Source organism: Pristis pectinata, chromosome 10 (genome assembly GCF_009764475.1).
Source record: "Pristis pectinata isolate sPriPec2 chromosome 10, sPriPec2.1.pri, whole genome shotgun sequence".
In the NCBI taxonomy this organism is placed as follows: domain Eukaryota; kingdom Metazoa; phylum Chordata; class Chondrichthyes; order Rhinopristiformes; family Pristidae; genus Pristis; species Pristis pectinata.
The window spans coordinates 84,201,706-84,218,432 of NC_067414.1; the positions used below are offsets into that span (position 1 = coordinate 84,201,706).

The 16,727-nt window shown below is 37.7% G+C and overlaps 1 protein-coding gene across 1 annotated transcript in view; it reads right to left on the bottom strand.

The window, feature by feature from the left end:
• The window catches only part of ak9 (adenylate kinase 9), a 137,864-nt gene that overhangs the window by 18,442 nt on the left and 102,695 nt on the right, over positions 1-16,727 (bottom strand). Inside the window, 5 exon segments of the mRNA XM_052025445.1 lie at positions 2,119-2,337; positions 5,621-5,851; positions 7,737-7,805; positions 13,290-13,442; positions 13,445-13,511. Of these exon segments, the coding sequence (XP_051881405.1) occupies positions 2,119-2,337; positions 5,621-5,851; positions 7,737-7,805; positions 13,290-13,442; positions 13,445-13,511 (739 nt within the window).

Below are 16,727 nucleotides of genomic sequence, written 5' to 3' on the forward strand. Positions count from 1 at the left end.
GAACTATGGAGCTCATAGTAACAGCATATTAGATTGAACGTGAAGACTGGATACTGCAAAGGCTTTAAGAACAGACAACATCCCAGCTGTAGTACTAAAGACTTGTGCTCTAGAACTGACTGCACCTCTAGCCAAGCCGTTCCAATATGATTACCGCACTGGCATTTACCTCACGATTTGGAAAATTGCCAGGTGGGTTGTGCCCACAAAAAGGATAAATTCAATCCATCTAATTACTATCCAATCAATCCCTTCTGAATCATCAATAAAATGATGAGATGAGTCCTTCACAATCTTATTAACGGCACTTACTCACTGACAATATGCCCACTGATACCCAGTGTGCTTTCACTACACTGACTTCTTGGCTCTAGACATCATCACTGCCTTGGTCCAAACACGGACCAATGAACCAAATAAGAGGAGGTGGGAATATGGAAACAGTGAGAGGAGGGGATCCAGGGGAAGGAGTGTGTGGGTGATGGGCAGATGGAGTGGGTGGAGGAGGGGAAAGAAACAGCATGATCGGTGGCTGGGGGGAGCTGGGTGCGAGTTGGAGGAACTGGATAGATCAGGAGAGAAAAAAGACAGAGGGCAAGCAGGTCACCTGAAATTGGAAAATTCCACGTTCATCCCTGGCAATGGATGAGGCCAAGGACAGACAGGTCAGTGTTAGAACAGGAAGGGAATTAAAATGGTTTGCAACCAAGAGCTCCAGATGGTCATTGTGCACGGAGCACAGCTGCTTGGGAAGCAGTCGCATAGTCTGCGCTTGGTCCCACTGATGAAGAGGAGGCCATAGCAAGAACACCAATTGCAATAGACAGGGTTGGAGGAGGTGCATGTAGATCTCTGCCTCACCGGGAAGGGCTGTGTAGGTCCCTGGATGGTGGTGAGGGAGGAAGTGTAGGGACAGGTGCTACACCTCCCATGGTTGCAGGGAAAAGTGCCTGAGGAGGGAGATAGATGGGTGAGGAGAATGAGTGAACCAGGGATTCATGGAGAGAGTTAGGGAGGAGACGATGTGGCTGGTTGTGGGATCACATTGCAGCTGGTGGAGATGACAAAGAATGATGTGCTGGAGCCGTAGGCTGGTGCAGTAAAAGGCTAGGACCAAGGGAACTCTATCCCTGTTCTGTCTGGGGGGGGGATGTGGAGTGAGAGCAGAAGTGCAGGAAATAAAGATGTGGGTGAAGACTCCATCAAGAAGTGAGGATATTCATTGATAATTGCATGATGGTTAATTCCAGTCTCAACTCCTCAGATCCCAGAAGATGAATAAGTAAAACAAAACATGCTCAGCTCTGTTTAGCCACTGTTAATAATTGAAGTCCTGGTGTTTTGCAACAGAAACCTACTCATGCAGAATTGACTGCTGGTTTCTACAAAGGCTTCATCAACAAAGATTTATTAGTAACTGTCATACAACCCACTGCAGACCTCTGCAGCTTGAAGCAACTTTAGAAATTACTAAATATTTAGCAAATTTTGGCAACAGCAGTTAAGTTGTAAGCAGTGGATGATTCTTTTAAATGACAACCCATCCTACTGCTGAATGTGTTTTAGTTGCACATTTAATAGAGGAACTAGCTTGAGTGCTGAGCTCCAAGATAGCAATGTTGGCATCAAATAGTCACATCTGTTTTTCTGCACTCTGCATAATTCCTTCAGCATATAATGCATGCATGCTAATAACCTGACAGACGTGGTGTCCAGAACAACTTGTTATTTGTGCATGCATGTCATGGCAGCTATTTAGATTCCAAGTGGCAATCATAACATACAAGTGATGAGTACCTTATAGGCTGCTTTCTAAAAACTCATTCTAATAATTAAACAATTAAAACACACATGACATGATACAACAACACAGACACAATTTCCAAAATATAACAGTGATAGAAAGAACTGTAAAGTAGTTCACATGATGACCCAAATATCTCAATCTAATATCTAGAGCAACTTTTAAAAGTTTGAAAACAGCAAAATTAAATTTTACTCACAATGCAAATATTCTGAAAAGTTGTGACTTAGTCTTCATTTCCAATAAGAATGTGTATTTCTCCTTTTTTCCTTTAGGGCTTTGTCTTAATATACACATATACATATTCCACTTACCTCAACAATATCCCATCGGCCAAAAGAACTCAAGCGTTTATAAGAGTTATCCAGCAGCTTTTGAGCAAGTTTTATATTCACAGGAAAACATTTTTCAAACAGACTAATACGATTTTTCACTAGTGGTTCTACTTTCTGATGCAACTGGTAATGGACAATGTGAGGTTTACGGTTTCCATTTATCACAATGCACGGTATCAAAAATTCTTTCAGTTGATCCTGTCAAGACAAATAAAAGGACAATTTCAAACAACTAAGTCTTGTTATTTATTTGGTTCTAGGTGCAGGTATCAGATAAGTGAATAATATGCATTAAATAAGAAATCTAGAAATGATTATAGACTTCACATTTTGTACAATTTGATGTTTGATCCTTAAGCAGAATAATTCTAAGATAAATTTTGTTTAACTTTTCTGTTAATCATTTTTTTATTCTGCACCAAATATGCAGCAGAGGGCTTGAACTGATATTGGTTTTAATTAATGAGCATAATTCTATGTTTCTGAAGTAAGTTCTGAAAGGTTACGTGCCAATCAAATCAAAACCAAGGGGTATATAAAATGAAAATCCATGAAAATAAAATGTTGCTTTCAAGACTGCTGCTTTTAGAATGTTTCCAACCATATGTAACTTGAAGTAAAAGCACCTGATGTAGAATTGCAGTCAGTTTCCTAATGTAATGCCAGGGATTTTAATTTTGCCTCTTTTTCTGAGTATTTTACTTGTATGAACTCTATAAACCAGAAGTATCAGCGAACCTCGTCTAGATCCCTCCTGACCTCATATTCCTCGTATCTTCCTACAACATAAAAAGAGGCCATTAAACCTATTGAATCTATGCCAGGTCTCAGGACATCCCCATCATCCTATTCCCCTCTTATTTCCCTGAAACCTATTCTCTCTCACATTGCCTTCACCTCCCTCCTAATTTTCCTGTCACCCAACTACACTGTGGCCAACTTACAGTAGCCACTTAACTCACCAGCACATCTCTGGGATGTGGGAGGAAACCAAAGCACCCTGGGGGACACAGGGAGAATGTACAATCTCAACCTAGTCAGCACACAAGGTCAGGATTGAACCCGGGTCATTGGAGCTATATGGCAGCAGTGCTACCTGCCATGAAGTGTAGGAGATGGCTGCTATGGCCGTATAAGCCTTTGGAACTATTGTGGGTGTTGATTTTGGCAGTCATTTTTTTTAGGAAGGACTACTTGCAATTTTCAAAGCATAAAAGGGCAACTGGTCCTACTGCTCTTAAAACTTAGCCTCTTGCTTGCAAGGCAGATCAAGTCACATTGGATATTGAGGCTCAACAGATTTGCAATTGGTAGTGGATAGAAAGTGAATAGTCATTCTCAGCCAGGAGTATCCACCATATCTTTCTTGGAAATACTTTGAAATTACTACCCACTTACAGAAACTTTTTGATTTGGTCTGCAGTATATCTTTTCAGAATCAGAACCAGCATTCTTTTTCTACCTGTCAGAAACACATTTGGACATACTTCTAGTTAAGACAGTATGGCATATTATCAAGCTATCCTTTGAGTTTAGAGAAGACATTTTGCTTCTGAACATCATCCAACAACCCAGTGAAGTTTTTGACCAATCCTACACCTAAAGATCCTTTATAATTTGGAAATATTTATTTGACTCTTAAAATATGCTACTGGGGAATGAATATAAGACAATGACATAGGAGCAGTAGAAGACCATCTGGCTCTTTGAACCTGCTTTGCCACTCATCAAGATTATCTTCTATTTGAATGCAATTTTCTAGTACTATTTCTGATAGTTTTCTGTAGCCAGGGAATCACCAGCAATGGTTTCTCTTCCCAAACACATGTGATTCTTAATGATTTTCCCTAAGGATCTACCCTTGGCTCTCTTCTATTACTCATCAAAAGCTTCCCCTCAGCAACATCAGCTGAAGATATGACATCATTTTCCTATATGCTGACAAATCGCAGCTCTACCTCACCACTAATTGGTTCCTCCACTGTCTCTAAATTGTTAAGCCATTTGTCTGACCTCCAGTACTAGGTGAGCAGAATATTTCTCCAAATAAATATTGAAAAGACTTAAGCCATAATCTTCGATCCCCTTTACATTCTCCATCCTTCATGATCACTTCTATGCTTCTCCCATGCAACCACTTAAAATATAACTATACTACTTGTAGCCTTAGTGCCCTAACTGACCCCCAGCTGGGAACCAAACCACAGATGTGTAGATAAATAATGCATCATTTAAAGATCTGTGTTTTCATCCCTCCATAAGATCTCCTCTCCCTACTTCTGTAATCTTCTAAGGACTTCCAACCTCCAGATATCTAAACACTTCTAATTCTAGCATTTTGATCATTGCTTCACAAATAGCATGTGTCCCTTCAATTGCACTGCCTAAATCTCTCTGCCTCTCTATCTCACTTTCTTCCTTCAAGTTGCTCGTTAAAGCCCACCTCCTTGGCAAATCCTTTGGTTGTCAGTCTGAATCTCTCCTTAAATGGCTCAGCAGCAACTGTGACTTGATAATGCTCCTAGTGCTGTGAAGTCAGAATATAAAGTGCTTCATGGTCAATGAAATACTCTTGTGGGTTAATGTGACAACAGAGCTATTTGTTGTTGATGCTGGTTGAGGAATAAAAGTTGAATGGTTTTCATCTTAAAACAATGCTTGGTCTAGTAATCTCATGCACACAAATATAAACATTGTGGTGCAAACAAGGACACCATTTACCCAAACTCTTAACCAAAACATTTCCTGAACAAGTAAAATAATGGCAACACTGCTCTGAGTTGCCTAAATTTCTACTAAAAATGAAAAAGCCTATTAATCCATACCCTATCAACTCACCTTCTATTACTATAAGTATATTCTTCAATTAGGAAAATGCTTCTTAAAAACTTGTAATGAATCAATAGCCACCACTCTTCCTGGCAACTTGTTCCAAAGGATACTGACACTCATGAAAAGAATTACTTCAACTCTTAACAAACTCTTTGTAGACTATAAGTTTAAATGTCTGCCCTCTGTCTTAACATTCCTATTAATTTTAATTAATGGAGATAACTTTCAATATTATTGCTGGGTGATAACTATCTGACAATGTGTTTTAAACTTCTAATTTTACAAGTGAGTGGCTTCCATATTGCTTATGATATCTGACATTAGTTTCTATTTTGTTGCACATTTAATGAATCTCTGTGATTTTAACATAAACAGTGAACTTCCCGAGAACATTTTATTTTGTTCATGTCATCATAGAAGTTAATCTATTATTGTTAATATCACAAAGCAGGATCTCACCAAAATGTCTCAACTTTTCATGATTTTCTCCATAAGGATAAATTCTACTTAAACACATATTTATATGCAATTAATAAATATTTTCATAATATTTATAATGCAATCAGACATTATCTTTGAACAGTTTCTTTTAGATGCAAATTGTCTCACAATAATATGGAATGAGATTTTTTCTATGATATATTTGTACCCGAAGTGCACTTATCCTCTCCTGATCTGAATCATATTTTTCTCCAATGTCCGTTCTCATCTGTTCGATGACTTCACTCTCTTCTTCTTCCTCCTCATCTACCTCCTCCTCCTCTGCCATAAATTCATCTGCTAGAATATCCTCAATGTTCTCCTCATCTTCGTCTTCATCTTCTTCTTCTTCTTCACCACTTGCCTCACTTTCTTCTGAAGTTGGTTCAGGTTTATTAGCCTACAAAATGATCACATAAACATTAAAATTCAGTGGTACATGTTAAATATAACTTAGTAATAAAATCTTCATATGTTTATGGGTAAGCATTGTAAAGACGAATCTTCCAGTTCCAAATTGGCAGCTATGCCCAAATCACTGGTTCTTATCAGCTTTTCTCAACAGAAGTTTGGGGAAACATGCCTAAACTGAAGTCCCTAATATCCTTCTAATTTTTTCCTTCTCGACTATGTTAAGCTCCCAACCGAGCCATGTAATCTGGTGTTTACTGAATTTATGCTTTGCTTCTAATGTGCTACTGTTAGAGTGCCATATAGTCATTAGAAATCAATTAAATTCAACATGCATATTCCAAAACAACATAAAAACAGCCATCAATCACAATAACTAAAGATTTCATGTTGCAATAAGTCCACCCAACAAAAGTCCAGACTGAAAATTTCACAGTGGGAGTTGAAATAATTGCATTTATTAAAACATTAAGTTTCTATCAAAATTGTTAACTCTATTTAAACAAAGGTTCTAAAGAAATCCTCCAACGCAGAGTCAAACACGCTGGACAAATTTAATTCATAAAAATAAGTTGCTCTTTTGCCTGTAAATAGTACCATGTGGCAGAAAATGCTTGAGTAATAACTTGCACAGGAGTGTATCACAAACAAGAATTTTTGCTCATTATTGGGTTTGTATCTACTTAATTGAATCCTCAGCTTATCATTCACTGATCTTCCAGGACCGATGATATTGCAAAAACATATAAATAAGCTTCCACACAGACCTTCCTCAATCGGCCAGTCTAAAGATTTTCTACCAATTGTGACAAAAACATTCAGTTATGAAGTCACCAGTATAAACAATATATTTCAGAAGATTTTCTATTTGTGATTTCACCAGTGTTCTCAATTGCTGCCTTTCAATGTTAGTTCTTTCCTCATATTAGAATGCGAGTGGTTAGAAAACCCACAACAACATTATTTCAGGGCATACAAGTAACAACTACAATGTAACACTCAATATGAAATTGAGGAGATCAAGTTTGAATTGGCCTTAACTGTTATTAGTTTTGACCTCTCATACACTGACTGAAAATAAAATATGTTGTCCACAAACACAAGCTTGGTGCAATAATAGAGCACATACAATTATAACTATAAATGTCTGCTTCATCAATGTACAGCATAATCATGAACACTATTTAGCTAACCTTTTTACATTTCCTGAAAGAGCCAAAAAAAATGGCAATTAATTTTCCAACTCCCTAAGGTTCTATCAAGACCGCATTAGTGTCTTGGGAGAAAATGCAAAACGAGCCATTAAGGAAAAAAATAGCTGATTTTTGAAAACACTACCAATTTTCCATCACAGCACTTGGTAACTTTAATTTTTTTATAGATGGTTCTGCATCACAACATTTATGTAATTACCTCAGAATGGTAGAATACCTACTGGAAGTGTACATCTCATAAAAATTAGGAATAGGCCTAGAACAAAAATATCTGGAAATATGGTTGTGCCCACAAACTGGTCTGTTTAATCCTCTGCACCATGTCTTCTGGTAAAAAAAAATAGGGTTAATAAAGTAGTAATAAAAATATAGCATTGGTGTAAAATCCAGTTATAATGTAGTACTGAAATCAAGATTTTACTGCTTTTGAAACAAATACCACTTAAAATATTGTTTAATCAATAATTTAAATATAGAAATGACATTATAACACACTGTAAAGTAAATTAATCCATAAATTAATCCAAAGTAAAAACATATTGGGTCTCTGCAAGAGAAATACAGTTAGTTCCACTTCTTCAAATATTAGTGAACCATTAGTTTTATGATAATGAAGCTTTTCTCTGATACTTGCTTGTCCTTATTGCAACTCAATTTTACCTGTCTCTCTTTCTTTCTTTCAGCTCGCTCTGCCAAAAGTTCCTCCCTTCTTTTAGCAATCTGTTCATCCTAAAATGCAAGGCAATAGAGAGCTGCTTGTTACTACAAAGATTTCAAAATTTATTAGAACCAGAGAAAATAATATTTTTAAATAATTTTATGTTGTGCTCAGAACAACATTTTAGTTTCTGTGACAAGTGGAGAAGTATATTTGTGCAAGTAGAAATTAATCACTTGCAAAGACTTTTAGCTACATGTTCAGGAAGAAAAACACTGATATAGTAAAATTCCAACAATCCAGTATCCTATTGTTCAAAAATCCTGATGGCTCAGCATTGAGCTTTGCAGTTTGGTTTCCAGAGCTTCCTTTAAACACATTAGGGCTCTGTTTCCAGTACTCTTTTTAAACTCACTGGGGCCTGTTTCCCATGCTTCCTTTAAAATTACTAGGGCCCTGCTTCTCATGCTTTTTTTAACCTCACCAGCTTTTGTTACCATTGCTTCATTTAAACTGACCAGGGTCTTGTATCCCATGTTCCCTTTATCCAAACTGGGGCCCTGTTTCCAGCATTCTCTTTACACTGATAAGCCCTATTTCCCACGTTCCCTTTAAACACACTAGAGCTCCGATTCCAGCACTCCCTTTAAAAACACTGGGGCCCTGTTTCCTGCAATCCCTTTAAACTCAACAGGGCTCCTTTTAAACTCACCGAGTTCTGTTTCCAATGTTCCTTTTAAACTGACTGGGGCTCTGTTTCCTAAACTCCCTTTAAACATATTGGGGCCCTGTTTCCAGTGCTCCACTTAAACTCACCCGGTTCATAGGAGAATTTATTCCACTACTGTGTAATATCAAACAACAGTGAACTGAAAGTGTACTAGGATTTTAATAAGAGTAATATCCAATAGTATAGAAGATCCACTTGCTCAAACACATCAAAGTTCGAAGGGTGCTGGATTATCAAAGATTTAGTACATAATTACAATTCTCACTGTATTGAAGAATGTTTACTTTGTTCAAGGGGAAAGAATTTATGCTCTTGCGGCAGCTTTCAATTTCTCTGGGTATCTGAGCATTTTCTAACAAATGCATTATCCTTGAAGTATAGCCAAAATGAACAATACTTTTTCATACAGCTGATCAATCTATTTTAATGGTATTTGAGGGATTATTGGTATTCAAGGCACTGGGAATATTTTATACTTTTCTTCAAATAATTACTGGATCTTTAAAGGCCAGCATCTGAGTAAACAACTGAAGCTTATCCTATCTGAAAGACAGGACTTCTGACATTATAGCAGTCATCATTACTGTAACAAAGTATTAGCCTAGATTGTGTTTCAAAGTCTTCCAGATTAAGAGATGTGTGCTTACTAACTGAGTTAAACAAAACAAGTCACCAGATATAGGCTAATTTTCTGGTTTTTTTTTAAATTCTGTGCACTTAAATGCATTTTGTAACCAAGAAGCTTGTTCTTCCATTTGATACAATATTCCTTGACATATTCTGTGGGTTCTGGTGAGTCATGTTATTAAATGCCTTTGAGTGGCCAATCCTCTCAGATTGTCCAGGCATCACCTGGAATGGGACATGAATCTTCCAGATACTGCTGCCAGCAGAAGTGATGCAGATAATAGAATCTCATTTTGAGGAAATCATAATAATATGAACTACAGAGAGTATTATATACGCAGGAACAGATATCATCTGAGGAAGATTGCAGAAGAGTTTGAGATATTGAAGACACTAAAATAAATAGGTAATAACAGAATAACATTAAAGAGCTAATAGAAAGTGTATTGCAACCCCTGGTGCAGAACAAGAACATCACAGCTCAAGCAGGCCATAATGAACAGCAACCACTGACATTCAGATCTGGAAGAACCAAAAGATCTCAAGAGCGTTATGCTAGTATAGATATGTACATATATTAAAAAGAACAAAACTCCAGATGCCTTGGGATAGAATGAGTTTGATTGCTTCCGATGGGAGTACTGAGAGCAATATAATTGTTGATAATAATGCTGCAGAGAACTCTGCGGAGAAGAGTCTATCTGAGGAGGTAGAAAACCAGGATCCTAGTTCACTTAACCCTAGTTCTAATAGTGTGGATAATAGTAATTTTGTTAGTGGTTTTAGTCAAGACGGAATTTCTGTCTGTCAACTTTTGGAAGAGATAGATATTCTCAATTCAATGGTCTTTCAAAACAGTATCCACATCCTTTTTAATTACCACCAGTGATCCAGCCTCCATAACCCTCCAGGGTAGAGAATTCTAGAGATTCACCACCTTCTTTGAGATTGCACCTCAATTTGAAATGACCATCCCTAATCTTGTAAGTATGTCCCAGTATTACAGATTCTCTGTCTGGTGGAAACATCTCAACATCGATACTGTCATGTTCTCTAATTGGAACATGAAACTTCCATGTTTCAATAAGACCAGATTCTGCTGAACTCCAAAGAGAAATTTGTTAGCCTCTCATGATAGAACAACCCTCTCATCCCTGGAATTTGCCTAGTGAATCTCTTTTGCACTACCTCCAGTGCCACTATATCCTTCCTTAAATGATGTAACCAAAACTGTGCATGGTGCTCCAGGAGAGGCCTCACCAGTATCTTGTACAACTGTAACAATACTTCATAATTTCTGAACTCGAATGATCTTGAAATAAAGACCAATATGCCATTTGCTTTTCTAACCTCCTGCTGCACCTGCCTGCTAACTTCTTGCGCTTCATGAACAAGAACACCTAGATCCCTCATACTTTGCTCATCTGCAACCTTTCTCCATTTAGATAATAACCTGCCTTTTGATTCCTCCTACTGCAGTACATAATCTAACACTTCCCACATTAAAATCAAGTTTTCACCCACTCAACCCATGTATATCCAGTTGTAGAATCCTGATATCCTCATCACAACAAACCCTCCAACCTATTTTCATATCATCAGCAAACTTGGATACCTTACATTCTGCCCCTCCTCCAGATCATTAATTAAACTGTAACTAACTGAGGGCCAAGAGTTGCTTCAAGTGACACTCCACTGGATACACCATTCCAGCCTGAAAAAGACCTATTTATTCTGACTTGCTATCTTCTACGTGATAATTAATGTTCCATTCATGATAACATACTTCTAATATTAATTATTGATCCAATTTCAGTCAGTAACCCTAATCACTACAGCTTAGCAACACTGACTACTTTGATCACTTTGCACTAAAATGGACTTTGTTTTTGTTGTTCTAATTGTGTTTTTTCTTGTAAAAAATTGTGCATAATTTATGTTTAATTTATGTTTTTCTTGTGAATGCTGCTTATATGATGCTATGTGCCTGTGATGCTGCTACAAGTAAGTTTTTTTATTGCAGCTGTTCATACATATACTTGTGCAAAGGACAGTAAACTCAACTTTGACTTTAATTAATAAAGCTCCTCTTATCTTTGGCTTCCTTATTGCAAATCCCTCATCAACATTTGTTTTCCCTTCTTCTTCACTGCTAGTCTCATGGTTCTCAAATAGCTGCTGCTGGTGCAATTCCAGGACAAAATATATTCATTTTTGGGGGATGTAACCATAACAACTTTCTGAATGTCACATGATCAGATATCACACAATCAAACCTGTAGCAATAACCACAATAAGGGTTGACCGCAATGTGTCGTTAATTATAAGCAGCCTTCTTCACAGCAGTTAAGTGCAGCAGCTGAAAACTTTTATCTACCATAACTGAGTAAGTGATTGATGTCTTGGTACCTAGTGTTTTTTATTGGTTCAAGGGATGTGTGTAGCAATGGCTAGGCCAGCATTTATTGTCCATGCCTAGTTGCCTCTGAAATGACCAAGTCAACCACATGACAGTAGGTCTGGAACCAGACAGACAGAGCAGACAGAGTAGGGACAGAAGATTTCCTTCCCCAAAAGGCAGATGTGAATCAGATAGGTTCTAATGATAATCTGGCAGCCCCTTTTATTGGTACAATGTTTTTATTTCAAAATTATTTAGCTATTTGTCAAACTGGATCCAAAGTTGACTAGATGATAGGAGGCAGAGCTTAGTGGTCAAGGGGTGTTTTTCTGACTGGAAATTTGTCACCAGTGGTATGGTGCAAGGATCAGGGCTGGGACCTTTGATTTTTGTCATATATAAATGATGTGATGAGAATGTAGGTGGGCTGATTAGTAAGTTTGCCGACAACATGAAAATTGGTGGAGTGGTAGATAGTGAAGAAGGTGGTGAAAGGATACAGAGGGATATAGATCAGTTGTAAAGTTGTGGTGGATGAAATTTAATCCAGACAAGTGTGAGGTAATGCATTTTGGGATATCAAATACAAGATATATAGTAAATGGGAGAGACCTTAGGAATGTTGATGTACAGAGGGTCCTTGGGGTGCAAGTTCATAACCCCCTGAAAATGGTGACGTAGGTGGATAGAGTAGCAAAGAAGTCATTTGGCAGGGTTGCATTCATAGGCTGAAACATTGAGTATAAAAGTTGGGATGTCATATTGCAGCTGTACAAAACATTGGTCAGGCCAGCATTTGGAGTATTGTGTAAAGTTCTGGTTACCCACCAGAACTTTTATAAAATATGAGGGTAAATAATAGATCGATCTTTTTCCTTGGGTGGGGATGTCTAAACTAGAGGCATAAGTTTAAGGTGAGAAGGGAGAAATTTAAAGGAAATCTGTGGGGCAAATATTTTACACAGAGGATGGTGGTTATATGGAATGAGCTGCCAGAGGAAGTGGTGGAGGCAGGTGCAATTAAAACATTTAAAAAGGCATCTGGATAGGTACTTGGACAGGAAAAGAGCAGTATGGATACAGGCCTATGCAGGCAAATGGGATTAACATAGATAAGCATTGTGGCTGGCATGAAGTACTGAAGGGCCCATTTCTGTGCTGTATTGCTATGGCTCTCTATGACTCTATTTTAATTTAACCTCCTCAACCACTCGTGAGATTTGAACTCCTTTCTCTGGATTATTTGTCCTTTCCTCAGGACACTAGTCCACTAACATAACTGCAATGATATTGTACCCTCGAGTTATAACATGATGGATTCTGCATCAGCAAAGGTTAGCACATCAGACAATGAATAAACTAGCCATGCGATCCTAAAATCCAGTAATTCAGTGGTAGTATCCTGTCCTATAGCATTCTGGCACTGAACACTGGTTAGCTTCCAGGCAATGAAGTGTGGGGCGGGCTGCCTGTCTGAGCCCTCTGGTGGGTGGACAGGACATTATGAAAACTGCTCAATGAGCCCAATTAATTCTATTGCTAAGTAATTACAGTGAAAAATAGATTCCATCATTTTAGTGAACCTGCACCTGGAGATAGATCATAATTAAAAGAAACATAGACTTTGACTCACTGAAGGTACATAATAAGGTACTTAATATAATTTACTCCTACAAATGAAATTAATCCAGTAAAGTTTCATGTTATTTGATTTACAATAATTAATGAATTACGAGGTGACCTACTATATTAGATTTCACTAGCAAGCAAGAAATTCTTGATGGTTACAGTGCTTACCTTTATTTTTTTCTTCAGTTCTTTTATTTTATTCTTACGTTCTAGCTTCTGGTTATGTTTTCTTCTCCATTTTGCCAGTCGTGGAGGAAGCAGCCAATCCAGCACTTTATTGTCTTCAACCTTTATTAGGATGGCTGTGTCTGGGGAACAACGCTATTATTTGTAAGATATTCAACTTCATCTGCTGTACTAGGGAAACCATCCAGCACAAACCCTTTGGATCTGAAAATATAATGCTCAGCTATAACCATTCGATCTGGAAAGTGCATTCTCAAGAATAAGTTTTCATAACTTGTGTAATCACATTTGTTATGAACCAGCAACAAAAGAAACACACCAAGTCATGTATAAGTGTTAAAAACTACTTATTAATAACTACTTATGATAATAAGAAAAATAAAAGTAAAAATGTTAGAATGTTAGAAGTAAAAATGTTAAATCTTAAGCATTAACCCCTAAAACAAAATTTGAAGTGTGTGTGTGGCAAATTCCCAAACTCCAGGAATGGTTCTTAAAGTTCAGTTCAGCACACCATAAGGTGAAACGTGAACAAAGGCTTCTTCAACAACCACCATTGACTGAAGACAAAATGTAGATGTAGAGAGAAAATAGAGAGTAATTACGAAATCCAAAAGTTCCACTTTGGAACCCATACGACACCTCAGTGTCTACTCAGCAGTGACTACTCCACCGCTTCTGCCTCACCCCAAAAGGCACTCGAATCGTGGCCGTCCACACAAATACCTGTTTCCTTCTACAGGTCAACAACAAAGTGAACTCCACTGCTTTGTTCCAAAGTATCTGCCACCCCAAAAGGCATCCGAGATGTGGCTGTCCACACAAATACCTGTTTCCCTCTACAGGTTAATGACAAAGTGGAATCCACTGGATTACTCCAAAAATCCATACATGGATTGTAGTGACAGACATAGTTACTGTTTTTCATCCATCGATAAAGACTAGCAGGCTGGTCTCTCTCTCTCTTCTCACCTGACTCTGACTGATTGCTTCAAAATGTCATTGTGTCCTTTATCCTCTGTTGTCGTAACCACGCCAACACACACACACACCACTATGCTCTATCTTAAAGGGACATTCACCAATAGTAACCTAGTCTGTAACACATTGTAATTTTATTTACAATGTTAAATTCTTTATTATTTACCTGTTAACTGGTAATGGGAAGTGTCCTCCAGATATACTGCCCAGCGTGGCAATGATGGAGAATGATTTGGATGCACACTGGCACTAGACTGCTAGTATAATTTCAGGAATTAGATCTTGATCTTTAGGAGCCACAGTCACAGAGTGGATATGATATTGTACTAGCAATCCATCGGCTTGGACTAGTGAGTTCAAACCCAGCCAAAGCATTTGTTGATTTTAAGTTCAATCAATTGAATAAATATGAAATCTTAAAAATAGTAGCATCAGAAATGGCAACCATGTAAAAATTAACTGGTTCACATGTTCTTTAGGGCTTAAATTTGCTATCCTTAACCAGTTTGGTCTATGCCTGACTTCAAATTCTCCAACGTAAACTGCCCTCTGATATAGCCTACAAATCACTAACCTCCAGCCTTGCAAATGATATCCACATTATATGAACTATTAAATAAAATAACCTCATACATAGGTGCAGCTACAAACTCATGGCAAACAATGCCATTCCTTATTATTGAATAAATAATTATGCCTTTTTTTTTTCGTAAGTGCTCCACTTAACATACAGAAGTATTTTCATCTGCGGAGGGACAGATGAAAGCTTTTGATGCACAAAAGTTTATTAGCTTTGAAGCCATACTTCATGAGGTTTGATTATTCCATTGCGCAGTATTATTAATTTTGGTGACAGTGTCCAGGCATTATGTCTGCAGGAATTCATTTGACCTATGGGTCATTGTAATATGCTCTACCAATTTCCCTGTTATTGAACTTCACAGCTTTTTTTATATTATTGGTTGGCTTATTAAGAGTTAATCATATAGTGTGGGAGTAGAGTCATGTGGAGCTTAGGTCAAACATTGACAGGCTCTTCCTTCCCTGTAGAACATTAGTGAAACAGTTTATATGGTAATATGGCAGATTTGTGATTTTTTTTCTGATGCTATCACACAAACTGGCAGATTTATGGAATTCAATACCCTAACCAACTGGGATTTGAAACCTTGATCCCTGGAAGTCCATAACAGTTCACATCTTGTAAAAATGTGCAAGAGAACTGAGAACCAAGAGCAAATAATTAGTTCCAGATAAATTTAGACAAATCAGGGTTTCATGAGCCCTTCACAGTGAATATGTGTAGTATAATCAAGTTAAGCCTGACAAACTCAGAGTTTATGTATATACAGTTATTGCTAATGTGACAAAGGTGAGAGATGTGGAAATCATAGTTAATAAATCACTGAAGATATAAAAGTAATTTCAGGAGTCCTTTGGGAATGCAAATAAACATTTGAGCTGCAATATGAAAACAGTCCAATATTTTCATTTTCTTACATTACAATATTGAGATTCTTTAAAACCTCACATTTTGTCTTTCATTTTGTTCCCCTCTATTACGGGGTACTTGATGGCCAGATGGAGACACAAGGGTGACACTCACTTTGGACATCAACTCCCTGGAATAAGATCAATGGTATAAGGACTATGGAGTCTCCTACATTGTTCAAAAAGGAACCAAAAACATTTGATAATGGTGGATATTTCATGTCAGAGACAAAAAAATAGTGCACTATCTAAACAGAGAAGGGGCAAGGGAGAAAAAGATTTTCCATATTTCTCAAATTGGGCTCAAGTTTTCCTTAATTTTTCCTTTATAAACGTATTTAAATTTGCCTGTCAGTTTACAGAATATTTCAGAGCTGATGCAGTTTATGACTAATATTTAGGTTGTGTAGTACTGTTATTTCACGGCAAGAACTGAAAAATGTATTTATCAGGAGTGAAATGTGGAATGCAATCTAGCACTTCTCTATTTCTGTGCTAGACACTCATCAAATTAGATTGTTTTCCATGGAGTTCTCCTTTTGGAGCACTGTAGAGCAAATTAAATCACATTTTCCTGGAGATGACTACCTTTGGGGACTCTGAACAAATAGTTTTCATTGCGGGACTCACTAAGATTCTTGCATTTATCCCTTGGAAATTCCAAACCTGGCACTATGGTACCCAATTCAACCCTATCCACCAATCTCCCACCTTGCTGCTCCAGCAATGCCAACGGTTTGACTCCATCCCCTTATCAATCTCCCCAATCCTGGTTGTTTACCAGATCGCTGACCCAACAAGACGTCTGATCCTGATCACAACCCAACTACACCCCCACCCTGACTACTTACCCAATTCTCAAACCAAATTGAACCCAGTCCCAGATAGCTGCCAACCACTGGAAAATCCCAACAGCTCTATCACCCTACTGCCCCTCCCAACAATCTC